Consider the following 21,921-nt stretch of genomic DNA (forward strand, 5'->3'; position numbering starts at 1 on the left):
CAGAGCAAGAAAATTCGACGTCATAATCGGATTTTAACCAATGAAGAACTGAGATCAAACAAACCACACGTTGATTAATTTTTTATATACAATGGGTGCAGAAAGGGATAAATTGATGAAGAATTAGAGACATCTAAATATACAAGCTTTATTAACAACATTACCTAAAAGATTAAGATGAGATGCCTTTGTTTGTAGAATTGTAAAGATATAGTCAAACTTCAAAACCAAATCTTTATTTCATGAATGAATTTAGCACTTTATGTGAATTGCAATCCCAGACTTAATGCTTTTCAAGTTGTACAAAGTTAACGCCAATAGAAAACTCAAAAAAAGCATAGAAAATGAATTGAAATGTATCCAAATCGTAAGCATTATGGAAGGAAATTTGCTGTATAAAATATAATAAGTAGCAATAGTAAATGAAAAATCTCCTCTTTTGTCATAAACTATTATTTTTATTTTCCCATGTGAAATTGAAATATTGAATTCAAGCAAAAAGGACATTTCTGTTAATATTGAATTTATCTTAAAAAAAATTTCGAATAAACCTTTTTGCATCGATTGTTTCATTGTTTAATATATATTTCCTTATTCCTGTACTTAATACCAATGTTATTTGTGATTAAACGAGAAGAGTATTTCATTAACAGCAACCCAGTTATGTAAATAAATAAAAAATACATCAAGAGGTCAACAAAAGGTTTTCAACAAAAGACAAGTTGAAATACAATATATGCCAATATCTTACTTAAACTCAAAGATAAAAAATACTAACAACAGTCCACACAAAATCCTACATGTAAAACTGAAGTTGAGCCTGCAAATCCCTCCAAAATGATGAAAAGGCATGCAACAAAGGTGAGCTGTACCACCTCCTTCCTTTTTACTAGTTAACTTTAAAAGTAATCTTATGGAAACGTTTTCGGGGGATCCTTATGACTACATTATGCATTTGTTAAAAAAACAAGCATATAGTTTTCATTTACGTATTTAGCAATGCATTTTTTAAGACCTTGAAAGTAATACTAGCATGAAGCTTGATTGATGTTTTTTTTGTAAAATAAACAAAATACCCCTCCCTCTCCCCCCCAAAAAAAACGAAAACAACAACAATCAAACAGGAAAAAGGATCATTAAAGATTCTCGTCCAGTAGAAAAAATGAATTGAGAGAAGTATCTACAAATGAAACATGGCTTTAACAGTAAGGACCACAAAATAAAACTTCCTAATGTCTTTTAACTCATTTGTCACTTTGACAAATCTATTCTATACAATTATGCATGTATAGCATCTTGTCCCAAAAAAATACATTGCCGAGCTCATCATTGGGGTATTCAATGTATGACTGTTTCTGTATTAATTCATATAAGATAAGGGGTAACTCTTCTGGAAGCAACTTCTCATAAAATACTAGAAATAACACATTTTTTCCATTCCTTGAATGAATACTTTCCATTCTTGCCATGTTGAATTCAAACATACAGTAATAAGATTCAAGAAAAGATCGGCTAATAATTCATATATTTTTCCGGCTGTTTTGAATAGCACTGATGATATTTTGTGTTATCTCTTACCCTGGTATGAAATCTCGCTGATGTATGCATAATTTCATATTTCCGTTTTCTTCAAGATGTTTGATGCATTCTTCAATGACAAATTTACAATCATTTTCAGAGTAAGATATAAAAGCATCGTTAACATATACGTTCAAATTTTCTTCCATGTTCCTGTGAGATGTATACTTTAATTTTGCTGTGTAAAATAAATAACGCAGTTTCCATCTGTGTCTATAAATAATTGCTGCTGATAATACTGCTATTAAAGCCAAAACAGAAAATGAAACGATTATTATCAAATACAAATGATTTCTACAATCTCTTTGTAGGTTCAGTATTGTGTATCCAAATGAATTAGGCTCAGAAATACTTCCATTTTCAAATGAACATCTGAACTGCATAAAATTGGTAAAATGTGTATGACCAAGTCTCATCCAGTTTAAAAATGTCAATGTAAAGCAGCTACATTGAAGAGGGTTATTACTGAGGTCAATTTTAGCATTTCCATTGTTGTCAAAAACTTTGTCTTGCTCCATTCTTGATTGGTCACTCAAATATTTTATGTTATTTTTTTTTAGATTCAAAATCTCTAAATTCACTAGAGAACTCATGTCAAAGTTACTATCTGTCAGAAAATTAAATCTTAAATCAATAACTCTTAGGTACTTTTGCCCTATGAAGATTGTAGTGTGAAGTTTTTTAATAGAGTTGTTTGACAGATTTACACACTCCAGTTTGCTGTCTTGAATCCAAAGGCTATTATTTGCTAAATAATTTCCTTGTCTGTTATCTTCTAAATTTAAGAATGCAACTTGTTTAATGTTAAGTTTTAATGCTTCCAAATTATTATCACTAAGATCAAGACGTCTAAGGGTGGGTGGCACTTGTACAGGTATGCGAACATCCGTAGGAATCTGTATATTGAAATTTTTGTTGAAATACAGTTCTTGTATAGGTGCCTTATTCAATGAAATACTTATTTTATTTATTATGACCGCCAGAGAGTCTATGTCGACTAAATCTGAAAGATAACTGAATTTCAGTATTTCAAGGGTTGTCTCTGACAAACCTTTAATTAAACGAAGCAGGTTTTCTTCACTCAACATCATTCCTACAGCACAGTGATCGGATGAAACATTAACTTGTAATATTTTCAGCTTCATCAATTTAGAAAATACTTCATCTCCTCCAACAAACGATATTAAAGTACAACAGTTAATATATACGGTGTTAAATTTGGTGTGTACATGAATGTGTCACTTTTTAGAATAAAAAAGTTACAGTTACTAATATTGAGCATGTATAGGTTTTCAACAAAAGAGAAACCTTTCCCAAAAATTACTCTTTTTGCACCAGAACTTGAATGAATGTCCAGTTCTAACATTTCTAGCGTTGTTAAATCAGAAATTGTTTTATCTGGAAAAGCTACATTATAATTAGAAAATAAGGATCCTAAAACATTGTTGTGATGAATAGAGAGTCTTGTGAGCGATTTTAAAGGTTTAAAACTTCCTGTTGGAATGGTAGATATGTTATATTGAAGATTGTTGTTATTCAACTGAAGATTTTGCAGGTTTTGAAGTCCTACAAATGTTTGTAAATTTATTGTTTCCAATGTATTAAACGATAGATACAGATCAGTAAGACAGGTCATATATTGAAAGGTTTTATTTGGAATTCCACCAGTCAACAGATTATTGCTCAAGTTTAAATGCTTCAGGTTACCAAGTCCTTTGAATGTTTGGTCATTCACTAACTTTAGAGTTATGTAGTTATATTGTAATTCTAGATAAACTGTGTTGGATGGTATATCTGGAACAAAATATAAAGCTTTGAATGAACAATCAAAATTTAATTCTCCATTCTTTTTGTGCAGGGGAATCCCAAATCAGGGTTCCACAGTAAAGCATTAATAATTTCTAGAAAGTTGCTGATAAACAGTATCAGTATCAGCTTGGTATATATGACTGCATCCATAATGTTCAGCTTAGAAGTTTTACTGTTTATTTACTGGAAGAAAAATATTAAATGATATAAATTGGCACTACCTGGTACTTGTAATGAGAAAGATCAAACGAATAAATACAATTGAAAGCATTTTTCTAATTGATAGAGGATTGGAAAGAAAATTTTAAAAACGAGAAAAACCTTTAGAATACAGCTTATCTGATGACATTCTTCTAATTTTACCTGTGCTACTTAAGTTCAATGATTGCTCAATTCCTTTCATCAGTCCACAGGTCTCAAAAGACCTTGGGTAGATATCGTTGGTTGATACGGTGCTTTTTGTCCGCAATTTGCTTTTTGTCCGCTTTTGCTTTTTGTCCGATTATTATGCTTTTTGTCCGATACTTTTGCTTTTTGTCCGTTGCTTTTTGTCCGTTTTGCTTTTTGTCCGATAATTTTGCTTTTTGTCCGATACTTTTGCTTTTTGTCCGTTGCTTTTTGTCCGTTTTGCTTTTTGTCCGATAATTTTGCTTTTTGTCCGACACTTTTGCTTTTTGTCCGTTGCTTTTTGTCCGTTTTGCTTTTTAGCTCACCTGGACCATAGGACTAAGTGAGCTTTTCTCATCATTCGTCGTCGTCATTAATTTTTACAAAAATCTTCTCTTCTGAAACAACTGGCAAAATTAAAGCAAACATGGCCAAAATCATCCTTAGGGTATTTAGTTTCAAAAAAGTATCCGATGACCCCGCCCAATAATTAAGATGGCCGCAATGTCTAAAAATAGAACATCGCATAAAATGTAGATTTTGGCTTATATATCTGAAACAAAACCATAGAGACAATCTAACAAGGGATAAGAACATTTCGCCTCATAAAATAATGTGGAGCAGTCAGAACTTTTCATGTGGGCCAATATGAGCTCTTAATTTCAAAAAAAGTGGGACAATCGGGAATAAGCCCTACAGACATGAGCAATTCTAAAATAAAGACGGTTGATGTATCTCTTTTAAATTTTCTATTAAAAAGTGTTTTACTTTTACGAATGCACTATATTGTATCTGTATCTAAAATATTAAACGCATTTATTTCGTGATAGAAATTAAGTAAATGCTTAAGTAACCATTTTATTACTTTTCCCCCTTTTTTCGAGTTTGTCAAACAAAAATAAACTACTTTGTTGAAAATGCTGTTGTGTTAACCAAAGTTTCCTTAATCTTATTACTTGAATAACCTCGAACTTCCTCGTCATTTGGATATAGTTGCTAAATAATTCCGAAATGTATGGATTAATACAGTTTATCTAAATAAATAGCTACACATGTATTACGTAAACTTTGTGATAGTGTTCCAAAAATGAAGTTTGTTTGTTTGTAATATTTGTAATATTTGTAATGTTTAAGAAAAATAAAGTTGTTGGAAATATGACGAAAATATTACAAGACTTAAAAAAGTATTTTTTTAACTGAAATTTTGCAAAATATTTTGGAGCGACTGTCAATCGGTCATTCGCATATAAGTGCAAATGGTGACTATATATTATTAGCGGGAAGAAGAAACTGTGCGTTTAAGCAATAGCATGTCGTAAATGTGTGCACTTCCACATGTAGCAAACGCCGACACCATTTAACATAATGATAAAACTATTCAAACGAGAAAACCATTGATTTACAAAACACTATACGACAAACAAATACAATAGCTATTGAATTACAGATTGAAACTCCGTTCCTGACTTATTCGTATGATTATCATATATAATATTAGCGCGGTTAAACATCAATTTAGAATTTCAATAACGAAACCATCACTCAAGGATTATTTGATTTGATAAATTTCTAAACTTCTAAAGTTTCGAGCATATAAAAAAGAAGATGTGGTATGATTGCCAATGAGACAACTATCCACAAAAGACCAAAATGACACAAACATTAACAACTATAGGTCAACAATGAGCAAAGCCCATACCGCATAGTCAGCTATAAAAGGCCCCGATAAGACAATGTAAAACAATTCAAACGAGAAAACTAACGGCCTTATTTAAGTAAAAAAATGAACGAAAAACAAATATGTAACACATAAACAAACGACAACCACTGAATTACAGGCTCCTGACTTGGGACAGGCACAGATTTAAATAATGTGCCGAAGTTAAACATATTAGCGGGATCCCAACCCTAACCTGGGACAGTGGTATAATAGTACAACATAAGAACGAACTATAAAAATCAGGACGTGGCCGGGTACTTATACATCCCGACACAAAAAGACACAATGAACAGATCTAAGAGTACTCGCAGTTATCTGACAGCTATTTCAAAGCCACTAACAACTAATAAAAAGTCATGCCTCTGAGACTTAACGTTCGTTTAAGTCTTTGAATATCCCATGTATTCTACAAATTGGTGTACGTACACCATTGCTCACACGTTTGATGATGACAGACTAACTTACGACCAGAATGAATAAGAATTAGTCTATATAACAAGATCTAAAATATTTCTAGTGTAAAAGACTTTAACCTCGCCACATTATTTATGTATGTGCCTGTACCAAGTCAGGAGCCTGTATATTCAGTGGTTGTCGTTTGTTTATGTGTTACATATTTGTTTTTTCATTTATTTTTTTGACATAAATAAGGCCGTTAGTTTTCTCGTTTGAATTGTTTTACATTGTCTTATCGGGGCCTTTTATAGCTGACTATGCTGTATGGGCTTTCCTCATTGTTGAAGGCCGTACGGTGACCTAATGCTGTTAATGTCTGTGTCATTTTGGTCTTTTGTGGATAGTTGTCTCATTTGCAATAATACCACATCTTCTTTTTTATAAGAATGCCATTTCCTCACACGTACAATTATTACTTCATTTTCTTTTTTTCACTCATCTAATTATTATGTCTATTTTAATTCAATATTGTATCCATATAAATGTATATGAACGCTTACATATATATAATTATTGCGATATCATATATAAGAGAGAGTCAAAGTGTACCAAAGGATAATCACACTAAAAAGGGTTGAATCAAACCAACAAAGCCGCAGCTGAATGAAAAACAACAAGATACACAACAGTCCACAAAACAAATGGTCCGAGAACACAATTAATTCGTAGTGCATTTCTTTTAGAACATAAATGAAAATTAAAAAAAATCCAACCTGCGCTTTCTCAATGAAACTTTTACAGTGTGTTGTACTAATTTTGGGACAAATTATATCAAAATTATAGAAAACTTCATCGCGTCTAACTCAAAATATGGACAATTTTGTGTTTAGGGTGTCTTGAAATCTTTTGACAGCTTCCGAAGTGCTAATTTTTAAGGTTCATGTGGACCCTATGGCTAAAATGGCCGTATTTTCACCTCAAATTTTTCTCTGAGTACCGGCAAACCTGTGCACATGGAAAAGTTTTAAGGCATAGCATGCCCTAGATAAATAGAATTCAAATGCATTGTATGATTTAGAAAATTCATAACTTAACTGGATTTTGCCATACACTTTTTTTCGTCTCTGCAGAAGATGATAAAATTAACAAACAGTTGAGTTTACCTTGATATGGTCCACTCAGGTACACAGTTTAAATAACCAATTATTGTCAGGTATCTATTGTCCATCTAATGTCCATGTCATTTAAAATGCTCACTTTAATTTTTATCTGTGGGGAAGTTCTCAAACCAGTTTCCCAACTTAGTTTATTTTGGCACCTTCTGTAGGAATGAAAAAAAGTGCACGGCAAAATCCTGGTAAGTTTTTATTTTTCTAAAACATAAAACATACTTAAAATTCATTTATCTAGGGCATGCTATGCCTGATTTTTTTTTACAGATGCGCTGATTTGTCTGTACTCAGAGTAAATTTTGAGGTGATAATACGGCCATTTTAGCCATAGGGTCCACATGAACCTTAACCTTTTTCAGCTGGACCAAATCACTACTTTCCTGTAAAATTCTACGTTAAAATTCTGGACCCAAATTTTTTTACATTGTAATTTCACCACCCCCACCCCCCTACTTACAATGTGAGGCATTAAACAAGGAAAAATAAATTTGGAAGGGGTATAAAAATTATTGGCAAGTAACCCACTGTTATCACTAGGGACTAATAACGAAAATCAAGGGACGACAATTGTGGTCTCGGACGAAATTATTGAAATTTAAAATCTGAGCAACAAGAACCAATGCAACTGTGATGATGTATCGTTAACTGGAAGAGTAAGATAATCCTGCTCCGTCCATTAAGTTTTAAAAAGTCATGTATTAAACTCAAACCCTCGAACACGTTGTCTTGGAAGATAATTATTCCAAGGGGTCCTTAATAGTTGCTTTTTGATAATCCTATAAGGAGTTTATAATTTAACTCCTTGCGCACACTTTCATAAGGAACGAAAATTCCCATCTGCATCTTTTTGAAAAGATTGCAAATATTGTTTAAATTATATAGGGCATCCTATTTCAAACCCAGCGTCTCGGAAAATCTCATTTTAGGGCACTAGACAATGATTACATTTGTAGTGATTCGATAATAATACATGGATTTCTCACAAACATCGTTAAGGCGAAATTTAAAGTTTGTCTTGGCTGATTGAAGAAATTTCACAATAAAAACTGAAACGTAAAAACGCAAAAACGCATAAAGATGTTTATTCAGGACAATAACTTATATAAAACAACAGCAGAAATACATATATTGTTTCACCAATGGAGGTTGTAAAATACTGTAGGTGATACTTAAACGTAATGTTCTATTTTTTTTTTGTCGTTAAGGGGACTGGAGGGTATTAATCCATTATTTTTGAAATATACATGTAGGATTTTGCTTGTTTTTCTATAGATGAACTTTTATCATATACTAAATAGAAAAATCAAATAAAAACATGGGGTTATCGTTCACTTAAGCTCACAATCTGCCCTCGAAAGAAGCAACCATTTTTGTTAAGGTACTTTTTTTAAGTTGAACTAATAGGAGAAATAGAGAGATATATATATCGAAATAAAAAAGAACTAAATTACAGAAATCGATTTAATTTTACAACTGTTTAGTTTACGTAAAGCATATTTGAAAAATATCTATAGGTCACCGATGAGTTGAAAAAGACATTTCAATTCTAATACCAAAACAAAATGTCATTATTGCACTAAAGGGAGACAATTTGGAGCTTTTATAGTGATATAAACATTTGAAAAATAAATCTGAGGCCAAAATCATTCGATTTTTTGGGTTGATTTTTGAGCAAATTCATAAAGTTATAACTAATAGTGTAATAAATAAAATTTGTAATGAAAACAAAAATGATAAAATTTTTGCTTAATTACCCTCGAGCCTCCGAAAGAGCAAGTATTGCAAAAAAAAAAAGGAATCATCCTTTAACGGAAACAAATCTTGAAATCATAAGCTATTTGGCGATGTCTAAAGGCTATTTATTTCTGAAATCTAAATTTTGTTTTGCTGTTCTGAGTGTTCAAGATGTTACATGCAGCTAAAATATTGGTAAAACATTTGAAAAAATACTGATCTGTATAAAATTTACACAAAAGTAAACGAATGAAAGCCACTGGAATGCAGTCCAGGACTCGGATAAATAAGCACATTTAAACAAGAGTGCACACACTGAAATGTCTCGCCTACTTTACTCATTATTAATATTATGTTGATAGCCCTAAGTATAAAGATTTATTACAACTGCCACATAAACTTAACATTAACCAAGATAGCTAAACAAAGACCAAATGATTTATGAAAATGAGGTAAAGGTCAGACGAACCATACCAGGCAGACATGAACAGCTAACAATTCTTCGATACAACAAATATACTTGACCTATTACTTATAGTTTAAGAAAAACTGACCAAAACACAAAAACTTAACACTGTGTAATGAACCGTGAAATTGAGGTCATGGTCAAATAAAACCTGGGAGACTTATATATAGATCATAAGATATTTTCATGCACCAAATATAGTGACCTTTGCAAATTGGCATATAATATTAGATAAAAAGACCAAAACTCAAAAATTGAACTTTGACCACTGAACCATGAAAATGAGGTCAAGGTCAGATGATATCTTCCCGCTAGACATTTACACCTTACAATCATTCCATACAACAAATATTGTAGACTCATTGAACCGTGAAAATGATGTCAAGGTCAGATGACACCTGCCAGTTGGACATGTACACCTTACAGTCCTTCCATACACCGAATATACTAGCCCTGTTGCTGATAGTATCTGAGATGTGGACTTGACCACCAAAACTTATTCTAACCTTTGTTCACTGATCCACGAAATGAAGTCGAGGTCAAGTGAAAACTGTCTGACGGGCATGAGTACCTTGCAAGGTACGCACATACACTGCACATATAGTTATCCTATTACTTATAATAAGAGAGAATTTAACATTACAAAAATTCTGAACTTTTTTTTCAAGTGATCACTGAACCATGAAAATGAGGTCAAGGACATTGGACATGTGACTGACAGAAACTTCGTAACATGAGGCATCTATATACAGGGTATGAAGCATCCAATTCTTCCACCTTCTAAAATATTAAGCTTTTCAGAAGTTAACTTACGCCACCGCCGCCGCCGCCGCCGGATCACTATTCATATGTCGAGCTTTCTGCAACAAAAGTTACAGGCTCGACTAAAATGACAGGTTATATGAACTGAGTGGCAATAAAAGCACAAGTCTAACACTTGCTTTTTAAAAAAATAAAATCTTTATTTAAAATGGAAATCTTTAAACAAACAAAAATTGAATATGAAAATTTACAATTCCAACAATAGATCGATATTAAACAGAAATGTTTCATTATCATTTTTCGGCTACAATTGGTATATAACCATCCAAATGTCAAAATATCAACATAGAGTATTTACAAAGAATGTTTCTGTTATGTTGTGCAACTAAATCTCTACAGCAAATGGTAGTGACAACACAAGATGTTAATTAGGATCCAGCGAAAAGTCGAAGGTAGCAAATTGTCGGTGTGACTATCGCTGACGGCTTTTGGTAACACACGATATGGTTGTTGGTCATGTTGTTATCACCAAGGGAAGGTCATCGTGCTCTTAATTTCCACACAAACTGATATAGCTCCAAAGGTTTAACAATGAACACCAATGGACACTCGTGTCAATTGGAAGGCCACGCGGAATCAATATCGGAGATGTTAAAGACAAATGCATCGGTCATGCTGGGCTTTTGTTGCTTAATGTCTAAATGGACATGGCCTATAATTAAAAGATCCTTTTGCGGAATTTGTGGATTATTTGGTCAACTGTATACAGTCTACGAGCAATTGCATCCTGGGAAAAGCCTCATTAGATAAACCCAAATTTGTTTGTAATTGGTTGTCAGAAAGACCTGGCATATAGTCTTATATTTATTGACCTTACTTATTTACAATAAGGGATAAGCCAGCGAGTAAGTCAGCAAAGGGTTAGGGAAGTTCCTTGGTATATAAAAAAGTCGAAATAAACAATTGCCGGCTGGCCAAGAGATTCTCCACATGGGGTATGATGCCAGAGGTAGAAGTAGGCATTGCCTTAAAAAAGGCACAGATCACTTAGGCCCAAGACCCGTACGAGTTTGACAACAATGAATTAAAAGGGTAAGGTGGTACCTCTGTTTGCAACGAAGTCGAAATACACTTTAATAATTGCCGGCTGGCCAAACTAAAAGATTCTCCACGTAGGCCATTTTACCAGTGATAGAGGAGGGCATTGCCATACAAATTTCTTATAACACTTATGCCCTAGACCCGTACGAGTTTGACAATAATGAATCAAAAGGGGGAGATGGTACCTCTGTTTACAACAAAGTCGAAATAAAGTATTGCCGGCTGGCCAAACTAAGAGGTTCTCCACGTAAGCCATTTTACCAGAGATAGATATGGTAATTGCCTTTAAAATGGCATATAACACTAATTCCAAAGACCTGTACGATTTTGCCTGCAAGGGGTTAAAAATAAAAGGTGTTACCTTTGTTTACAACGAAGTCGAAATAAACCTCTACCTCTGGTATAATGATCCACGTAGAGAATTTGGCCTACCGGCTACAGTTATTTTGACTTTAATGTGAACAGAGGTACCACCTCCTCATTTTAGCTCTTTACTGACAAACTCGTACGGGTATATGCCATATAAGTGCTATAGGCTATTTTAAAGGCAATAACCACCTATACCTCTGGTAGCATGGCCCGTGTGGTGAATCTCGTAGTTTGAACAGCCGGCAATATTTCATAACGACTTTGCGATATACTAGAATACCCTCCTTTCCTTTTGCTGGCATAAGTGCTATAAACCATTTTAAAGGCAAGGCCCACCTCTACCTATGGTATCATGATAAACGTGGATCATCTTTTATTTTTGGCCATCCGGCAATAGTTTATTTCGACTTTGTTATATACCAGGGTACCCTCCTTACCCTTTGCTGACAAACTCGTACAGATCAATTGAATAAGAAGTATGGGCCATTTTAGATGCAATGTCCACCACTACCTTTGTTATAATGGCCTATGTGGTGAATTTCTTTGTTTGGCCAGCCGGCAATAATTCATTTCGACTTCGTTGTAAACATAGATACCACCTCCCCCTTTTAACACTTTGCTGAAGCACTGGTACGGGTCTACGGCACAAGTGGCCATTTTTGAGGCTATGGCCACTTCTACCTCTGGTATCATGGCCCATGTGGAGAATCTCTTCGTTTAGCCAGCCAGCAATAGTTTATTTCGACTTTGTGATATACTTAGGTACCCCCCTTATCCTTTGCTGATTAACTTACACGGGTCTGGGACATACGTGTTATGGCTATGTTAGAGGTAATGCCTACCTCATCCTCTGATATAATACCCCGCGTATAGAATCTCTTACTTAGGCCAGTGGGCTTGATGTATATTTTCGTTGTAAAAAGAGGCATCGCATCCACCCTTTAACCCTTTTGCTGACAAACTCGTACAGGTCTAGGGCGTTAGTTTTATCAGCCATTTAAAAGGCAATGCACACATTTAACCTAGGATTAATGGCCAACTTGGAGAATCTCGTACTTAAGCAAGCCGGCAATAATTTATTTCGACTTCTTTGTAAACAGAGGTTCCAACTCCTTTTTAAAACCCTTTGATGATACCGCGTACTTCTCTAGGGAATAAGTGATTTAGGCCATTTTAGAGGCAATGACAACCTCTACCTCTGGTATCATGGCCCACGCGGAGAATCTCTTAGCCAGCCAGCAATAGTTTAGTTCGACTTTATTATATACTAGGGTACCAACCTTACACTTTGCTGACTAACTCGTACGGGTCTAGGTCATACGTGCTCATGGTCATTTGATAGAGGCAATCCCTTCCTCTACCTCTCATATTATGGCCCGAGTGGATAATGTCTTAGTTTAGCCAGCGGGCAACAGTTTATTTCAACTTCGTTATATACTGGGCTAATTCATCCCCCTTTTAACTCAATGTTGACAAACTCGTTCGGGTCTATAGCATAAGTGCTATGAGCCATTTTTAAGAGAATGACTACTCCAACATCTAGTATAAGGGCGCACCTAAAAATGTCTTAGTTTGGGCAGCCGTCACTATTTTTGGTGGACTGTGTGATATATTAGAGTATTTCCCTTACCCTCTTCTTACCAACTCGTACGGGTCGAGGACATAAGTGCCATGGCCCATGGACCATTTAAGAGGCACTGCCTACCTATACCTCTGGTATAATGGCCAACGTGGAGAATCTCTTAGTTTGAAGAGCTGGCAATAATGAGGTTTATTTTTACTTCGTGACATACCGGCGAAACTCATGCCCCTTTTAATTAGTTGCTGATAAACTCGTGTAGATCCAGGACATAAGTGCTATAAACTATTTATATGGGTTTGACTACCTCTTCTTCTGGTATAATGGCCTACCTGGAGTATGTCTTAGTTTAGCCAGCTTTCAATAGTTGTTTTTTAGACTTAGGGATATACAAGAGTATACCCCTTGCCCTCTGTTGACCAACACCTACGGGTCTAGTATATTAGTGCTTCGAGTCATTTTAGAGGAAATGCGATATATTGTAAAAGACATGAAATTTCATGTACAAATCATTTATAATGTGAGTATGGTCTATATTTAACTCCTAAAAGGACATGGTATTTTGAAGTTCAAAATGAAACCTGCCAAAAATATACACATTTTATATCGGACATAAAGCAAAATTATCGGACAAAAAGCAAAACTGACAAAAAGCAACGGACAAAAAGCAAAAGTTTCCGACAAAAAGCAAAATAATCGGACAAAAGGCAAAACGGACAAAAAGCAACGGACAAAAAGCAAAAGTTTCGGACAAAAAGCAAAATAATCGGACAAAAGGCAAAACGGACAAAAAGCAACGGACAAAAAGCAAAAGTTTCGGACAAAAAGCAAAATTATCGGACAAAAAGCAAAAGCGGACAAAAAACGAATTGCGGACAAAAAGCACCGTATCAGTTGGTCAAAGTTTTTCCTGGCTTATTGAAGGGAATGAATTTATATTTGGTCTACAGCTTAAAACTTGAGCATCACTGATGAGAAATTTACTGTTGAAATTGGGCATTGTGTAGTTGTAGCTGTTAACATAATGATAAGTTAGTGTCAGAGCATATTTTTACATTTACTGTGCAGCCACTGCCTGTTTGTTGATAGTTTATTTGTTTTACAAAGATTTATTTTTTAAGTTTATTTTTTTTACAAATATTTATTTTTGGATGTTTAATGTCCAGTGGCAACATTGTACATCTTTATCGAATCGGAGGAAAGGATTTAATATGTTGTATGCAACTTATTAATGATGAGTTGTTTGTTGTCAGCAATATAAACCTCTGCGTTGCCACAACTTCTTGTTGGCCTATAGTTCAAAATATTGGAACCATATTGCATGACCAAATTTCAGTCAAGGTTTTCTTGACCTAAATGAAAGGAATGACTAGTTATTGTTACATTTATCCTCAATCAAGTACAATACATGCAGTGAAATAGTATAGATTTTCATCAATTATAAAGACTTTTTTTTAATTAATATTTAAGTTGACTAGTAGATGTTTTTTGATATCTGTTGTTTTATTGAATATACATGCCACCTTAGCAAATTCTTTTACAACTGTTTTAGTTTTTGAAAATAAATAAATTGCATACCTGTTTTTCATATGATGCTCAATTACAGCTATACTTACACATACAATATAATGAATATATAATTGAATTTGAATCATGTCATTTGATTTATTGTTTAATTAAAAAATATCCTGTATGACAGGAAATCATGTATGTAACTATTTAAATTACCGAAAAAAATATTGTATTTACTGCAAAAAAAATATTAAAAAATTTAAAGCGGTATTAGCAAAAGGGTATCTTGTTTTTATATTTCTTTACTGACATATCAAATTCTATATCAAACAGTGATTTGGTATTTTTTCTGTAGGTTAATAGTATTGAGTTTACAGTGTTAGCCTTCATTTACATTTGATGGACTGTCCTTTCTTGTTTGTTGATACTCTGAATTATTACAAACCCTAATGAGCAAATGAGTATTTTCGTAAATGTCTAGTAAGTCAGGTTTATACTTTTCACATCCCTAGTATCTTTTTGTTTTGAGGTATGAATAAGTTATAAGTAAATTAAACAAAAACTAGGAATTGATTACTCATCAAACAATGGAGAAGCACCATGCAACACTTTCAAAAAAGTAAAATCACACAAATACTGAACTTAGAGGAAAATCAATTCGGAAAGTCCATAATCACATGGCAAAATCAAATTACAAAACGCATCAAAAACGAACTGTCATATTCCTGACTTGGTACAGTTCTTATCATCCAATGTTTAGAAAATATATAAGGGAATTTGAAATTCAACCGAAGTCCTATATAAATAAAGGCAACAGTAGTATACCGATGTTCAAATCTCATAAATCGATAAAAAAACAAATCCGGGTCACAAACCAAAACCGAAGGAAACCCATTAAATATAAGAGGAGAATGACGACACAACATTAAAATGTTCTCATTCACAACATTGCATGATTTGAAACAACAAAAACCACTAATGAAGTTATTGATTCTAGACAAATTATGAAATATACTTGTGATTTGGGTTTTCTAGTTTCAAATCAATTGTTTCAATGCTGTGGTGTATACTAGTAGCCTTTTTTGTGACCCAGATAATGCAAATGTTTTTGTTCGCAGATTTCTAGTCTGTTTCTTTTAAATTCCTACATTCTATCTAAAGAAAAACAGTCATTAAACAACAGTTGATTTGTGAAGTTCCGCTGAACATATTTCCTTGTAGATGTTTTTTGCATTTAAGGTAACTGCATATCAGTCAGGATTCTACTTCGTCAAAATTATCTCAACCTTACGCCAGTTCATTTTCACAATCATAGAAATGGAAGCCATTGTAGGAATGACGCCCTGCCAATTTTGCTCTTGAAAACAGATAAATTTATCCAAATAGCACCATGACGATCCTTTTATGTCAGTTGTACTTTAAAAGACAAATGTATATACTAGCTTATGAGCACCAGTTAATGATCTTGTCTGCATTGATTCAATTTAAAACTATTGTCTGATCGGTTGTCAGGCGGAATTTATAAAAGTCATAAACATTTAAAAACATTCTAATTAAATATTTTTTGGAAGGGCAGACTAGAATTTTTTAGTGGTTAGAGACCATAAACCATTGTTATCACACACAAAATTTTATATTTTTTTCGAAGATATGCATTTTCATCATCCAACTTGAAAGACTGGCGTCAAGTACTTTTAGTTAAAAAAAAATGAATATTTGCATGACTTGTGTAAGATGTTAAAGTATTTCTATTTTCATTTCAACATTTGCATTATCAAAATTACAACAAGAACTATCTTTAAAAAAGATATCCGACGTATTTAAATTTGAGTATATGTTTAAACGATCATTTCGATAACATTCAGAAGCACAATGACTTAATGATGCATGACCTCTTTAATAAAATCTCTAGCTGAACCCCGCGGAAATCTCACATGCGTAGGTGCGTTCTAAAAGTCATGTACTTTTGTACAACAAAGTTTACATTAAAAATTATATAATTGTCCCGAATAAACAGCTGTCATGGATACAAAGAGCAATTGGAGAAACAATTATTTTCAATAAAAATATAAATCTTTGTAAGATCTAGTTCGAATATTTATAGTTTTTCATTTGCTTTCCATAACGATATAATTAACGAGACGTTTTTTCAAACACAACCAAATCACCCACCATGACAGCATTTTGTCTAATCACAGAAAGGATTTTTGAGCATGCGTATTCTGTTGCCAAAGTTAAGCGTCCTGAAATTCAAAGGGCACAAACCGAAACTATACCGACTACTCGGAAAAAAGAGAAACATATCTCTGTGATCACTGTTTATTTTATTGTATTATAGGTCAGTTTATTTTATTGTATTATGGGTCAGTTTATTTTATTGTATTATAGGTCAGTTTATTTTATTGTATTATAGGTAAATGTTTCCTTATCTATGTACATAAGATTAATTTGAAATGAATTATTAAATGAGAAAAAAACAAATCACTAACTGCAACCCAATTTGAAGAATCAAACATACATCAAGAGCTCAATATAGGTGTGTCTTTACACTATGTTCTAAAGAGTCCTGTTTGCTCATATACAAAAGTATTTTTGTCTAATCATGTATGTATTGCATCTTTAATTTTGTCCCAGAAAATGACATTGCCGTGCTCATCATTGGGGTATTCAATGTAGGACTGTTTCTGTATTAGGTCATATAAAACTAGAGGTAACTCTTCTGGTAGCAACCTCTCATAAAAAACAAGAAATAACACATTTTTTCCATTCCTTGAATGAATACTTTCCATTCTTGCCATGTTGAATTCAAACATACAGTAATAAGATTCAAGAAAAGATCGGCTGATAATACATATAGTTTTCCGGCTGTTTTGAATAGCACTGATGATATTTTGTGTTATCTCTTCCCCTGGTATGAAATCTCGCTGATGTATGCATAATTTCATATTTCCGTTTTCTTCAAGATGTTTGATGCATTCTTCAATGACAAATTTACAATCATTTTCAGAGTAAGATATAAAAGCATCGTTAACATATACGTTCAAATTTTCTTCCATGTTCCTGTGAGATGTATACTTTAATTTTGCTGTGTAAAATAAGTAACGCAGTTTCCATCTGTGTCTATAAATAACTGCTGCTGATAATACTGCTATTAAAGCCAAAACAGAAAATGAAACGCTTATTATCAAATACAAATGATTTGTACAATCTCTCTGTAGATTAAGTAATACTTCTTCAAAAGAATTCGGCTTTGAAAAACTTCCATTTTCAAATGTACATCTGAACTGTTTGTAATTGATAAAATGTTTCTGACTTAGTCTCATCCAGTTCAAAAAAGGCAAGGTAAAACAGCTACATTGAAGAAGGTTATTACTGAAGTCTATTTTAGCATTTCCATTGTTCTTAAAAACTTTGTCTAGCTCCATTCTTGATTGGTCACTCAAATATTTTATTTTATTGTTTTTGAGATCTAAAATGTGTAAATTTTCCAGAGAACTCATCTCGAAGTTACTATCGGTCAGAAAATTAGATCTTAAATCAATAATTCTGAGGTACTTTTGTCCTATGAAAATTGTAGTATGAAGTTTGTGAATAGAGTTGTTTGACAGATCTATATACTCCAGTTTACTATCTTGTATCAAAAGGCTATTATTTGCTAAATAATTTCCTAGTCTGTTATCTTCTAGATTTAAGGATGTTACTTGTTTAATGTCAAGTTTTAAGGCCTCCAAAGAATTATCACTAATATTAAGAGTTTTAAGGCTTGGTGGCACTTTTACAGGCATATCCAATTCATTAAAGTGTACATTTAAATTATTTGTAAAATGCAGTTCTTGAATAGGTGTTTTATTCAATACAACACTTATATTATTCAGTATGTTTGAAAGAGAGACTGAGTGAAATGAATTGAAAAGATAATGCATTTTCAGTATTTCAATGGTTGTATTTGACAAACCAAAAATTAAAGCAAGCAGTTCATGTTCATCCAAATCTGGACTATACGAAAGCCATTCATTTAGTTGTAATACTTTCAGCTTCATTAATTTCGAAAATTCTTCATGTTTGTGTCCGTATACTTGAAGCAAACAATGGTTGAAATATACCTGTTCTAAATTTGGTGTGTTCTTGAACGTGTCACTTTCTAGAATAAATGTTTGACAGTTGCAAGCATTGAGTGAATAAAGGTGTTTGAGGTAGGAGAACCCATTCCCAAGGACTGCTTTATCACCGAAACCAGTGCTAACATCCAGTTCTAAAGTTTCAAGCATTGTTAAATCAGAAATTGTTTTATCTGGAAAAATTATACTATTAAATATTTTGGGCGAAAAATTGTTGTCTTGAATAGAAAGCCTTTTGAGCGATTCAAAATGTTTAAAACTTCCTGTTGGAAATGTTGATATGTTGTATTGTAGTTTATTGTCATTCAGATGAAGATTTTGCAGATTTTGAAGTCCTACGAATGTTTTTAAACTTATTCTCACCAGTGTGTTGAACGATAGATCCAGATTAGTAAGACAGGTCATATATTGAAAGGTTTTATTTGCCATTTCTGTCATCTTGTTATTATTCAATTTTAGATTCTTCAGGTTTCCAAGTCCATTGAATGTTTTGTCATTCATCGATGTAAGCCTGTTGAATGATAAGTCCAGTACCTTTAGATAAGTCATGTGTACGAAAGTTCCGTTTGGTATTCGGATTATGAGGTTATGTTGTAAATTGAGATAGACTGTGTCCAATGGTAAATCAGGAATATGTGTAAGATTTTTATGTGAACAGTCAATTTCAAGTTCTCCTTTCTTGTAGTACTTTTCACAGGTGAAATTCAATTGATAGTTCCACAGTGTAGCATTGTTGATATATAGAAAATTACTGCTGAACAGAATCAGTATCAGCTCGGTATATATGACTGCATTCATTGTGTTTGATTTGGCCTATCTGTAATAATAATATGGTATACTAGCAAAATATTTTTGCACTGTTAAGAAAAATCCTGTTCATAAATAAATCTGAAATTTGTATAGCCCTGTTGCTACACAAACATTTGCTCGTCTGAACATACATCTGTCTGTACATCACAATTTGTTTCAGTTTTCTGAACTTAAGTTTGCCTCAAATGGTAAATATTAACACACCAGTGACAGATTTTTCCAAAAATAGCATGGTTTCATATATATGCCTTATTAAAAAACAAGGAAAACCTTAAATTTGTCCTCTGAAGTGAAAATCAGAAAAAAGAAAGCAGCCAAAATCAGATGGGGTAGGAGTCATTTAGTGTCCACTACATTAACGGTACAGGCCATATGTATTTACTATTATTCAAAATATCTCCATAGGGAGTTCAGAAACACAAAGAGGTATTAAATGGCCAATTGAGTTCAAGTTTAAAACTATACATCTCTTTTTGTCATAAATCTGTAAAAACAGACTTTTTGCAGACCTGGCTTGCAATTTATGTTTCCAGAGCTTAACAATGAAGTCTATTTATATTCCTAAAAAATGACAATATTATCAGTAAAATATCTAAAAGAAAAAAGAAAGAGAAACAGGACTGATTATAAGTTCTTAACTAAAAATAATCAATACTTGATGGCTTTTGTTTAACTTTATGTTTTTTTCTAAACCCTAACCCTGACAGTTCAAACAATTGTTGAATTCTATACTAGTATAAGGTCTGGAAAGTAGTTTAAAACAAAATCAAAAGTATCCAAACAAAATTGCAGAAAGCATAATAAAGATATTTCTTTTTATGATTGCACTGTACTTTTCCTTCATCTATTGTATAGAGGCATACAAATTATCTACATAAACAATTGATAAAAATATTAAATTTCATACCTGTTTGTCATATGTTCATGTAAACTTCAAGACAATTTGTATATAAAACTTGTATAAATGTAGACCACAATATATTTTGTACTTTCATATAAACTATAAATTTATGTATAATTAAGTAATTTTTTAAGTGGAAAATATCCTGTATTACAGGATATCAATATACTTTTAGGGAAAAAAAAAATCAGTTTAGTCTTGAAAATCTATAATTTTAAGAGTAAAATTTTTAAAAATGATTTAAATAATGTGTTTTACAAAGTTTGTACATGAGTCGTATGCTGTAATATTGTACACCATAGTCCACAACTCTTAGTGAATACTCATATTTGTTTTAATTATATATCATGAAATGTAAACATAACATTAAGATTGTAGGAAGAAAGATCTGTGTTGAACATTTTTGTGTTGTACAGTTTATGAGTTATTGGATTTTAAAAATCTTCAGATATAAGTAAATTTTAAAAATGTTAAGCACTCTAGTATTCTTTAAAATAAAGTTAACTCCACCATCTGTCCAGTCAGAAACAATTATCAGTTGTTATTTTATGTCATATCTTATAGTAATGTTTTAATCATTTATGTCATTTGATTATTATGGCAGTTTTTTTATGATGATCTCTGTTGAATATGTCGACAGGTGACTTACAATGACTCATTTTTTTTTGGCACTGATATTGTTGGTGACAGTATGTTGACATCTACTAGATGTTTTGGTTCATTGTGTTGTTTATTTGCTATCTCATTGACATTTATACCACGCTCCTTTTAGTAATTACTTTGCGAAATGGTATCAATTCTTTTAATGTAGAAGATTTGATAATTATAAATGTAAAAAGTAAATGTGTTGCAAAGTTACAACTAAAATTAGTCTCATTTGATGAGTAAATATTATTTCCTTGTCTGACTTACATCCTCGAGTGTTTTTTGTCTGTGTTGAAGCCTTTTTATTCGACTGAAAAAAAAATTGAAAAAAATGGTCGTATATTAGTATCACGTCGTCGGCCTCGTCCTCGTCGTCAGCGTGGTTACGAAGACGGGTTGTTTCAGAATAATAAAGTTTGAATAAGTAAAAAGAAATCAGTAAAAATTTAACACAATGTTTATAACCCTGAAAGGAAGCTTGAGATTGATTTTGGGGTTTATGGTCCCAAAGGTTTAGAAATTAGAGGACCAAAGGGACCTAAAACAACATCTATATAGTTTCAGGACAAAAAACATTTATCTAGTTTCAAGACATAACTTGTGTGTTACTGTGTGGGTCTCTCTGTCATTGTACAACACGTTTCCATATAGCACCGGGATGGCTGGGATTCAGTTTGGGGGTAATTTTCCTGAATATGTAGTAATAAAGGGCCAAAAAGAAGCATTTTTCTAGTTTACTGACAATAACTTTTTGTTAAGTGTATGGATTTCTATAAATTTTACAAGTAGGGACAATACCTCTAAAGGAAGGTTGGGGTGGGTTTTGAGAGTTATGGCCCCAATTGTTTTGGAATTGGGGGCC

At 32.8% G+C, this 21,921-nt stretch overlaps 2 protein-coding genes across 3 annotated transcripts in view; one reads left to right on the forward strand and one right to left on the reverse strand.

The window, feature by feature from the left end:
- The window catches only part of LOC134714562 (DNA-directed DNA/RNA polymerase mu-like), a 44,122-nt gene that overhangs the window by 15,917 nt on the left and 6,284 nt on the right, over positions 1-21,921 (forward strand). The window lies entirely within an intron of this gene.
- LOC134714561 (toll-like receptor 4) lies at positions 16,982-20,514 on the reverse strand. The gene is made up of 2 exons (XM_063575911.1): positions 20,421-20,514; positions 16,982-19,520 (listed from the first exon to the last, which is right to left on the reverse strand). The coding sequence occupies exon 2, from the start codon at positions 19,499-19,501 to the stop codon at positions 17,186-17,188; it is 2,316 nt and encodes a 771-aa protein (XP_063431981.1). The 5' UTR covers positions 19,502-19,520; positions 20,421-20,514; the 3' UTR covers positions 16,982-17,185.

The sequence above is a fragment of the Mytilus trossulus genome, chromosome 4 (genome assembly GCF_036588685.1).
Source record: "Mytilus trossulus isolate FHL-02 chromosome 4, PNRI_Mtr1.1.1.hap1, whole genome shotgun sequence".
NCBI lineage: Eukaryota > Metazoa > Mollusca > Bivalvia > Mytilida > Mytilidae > Mytilus > Mytilus trossulus.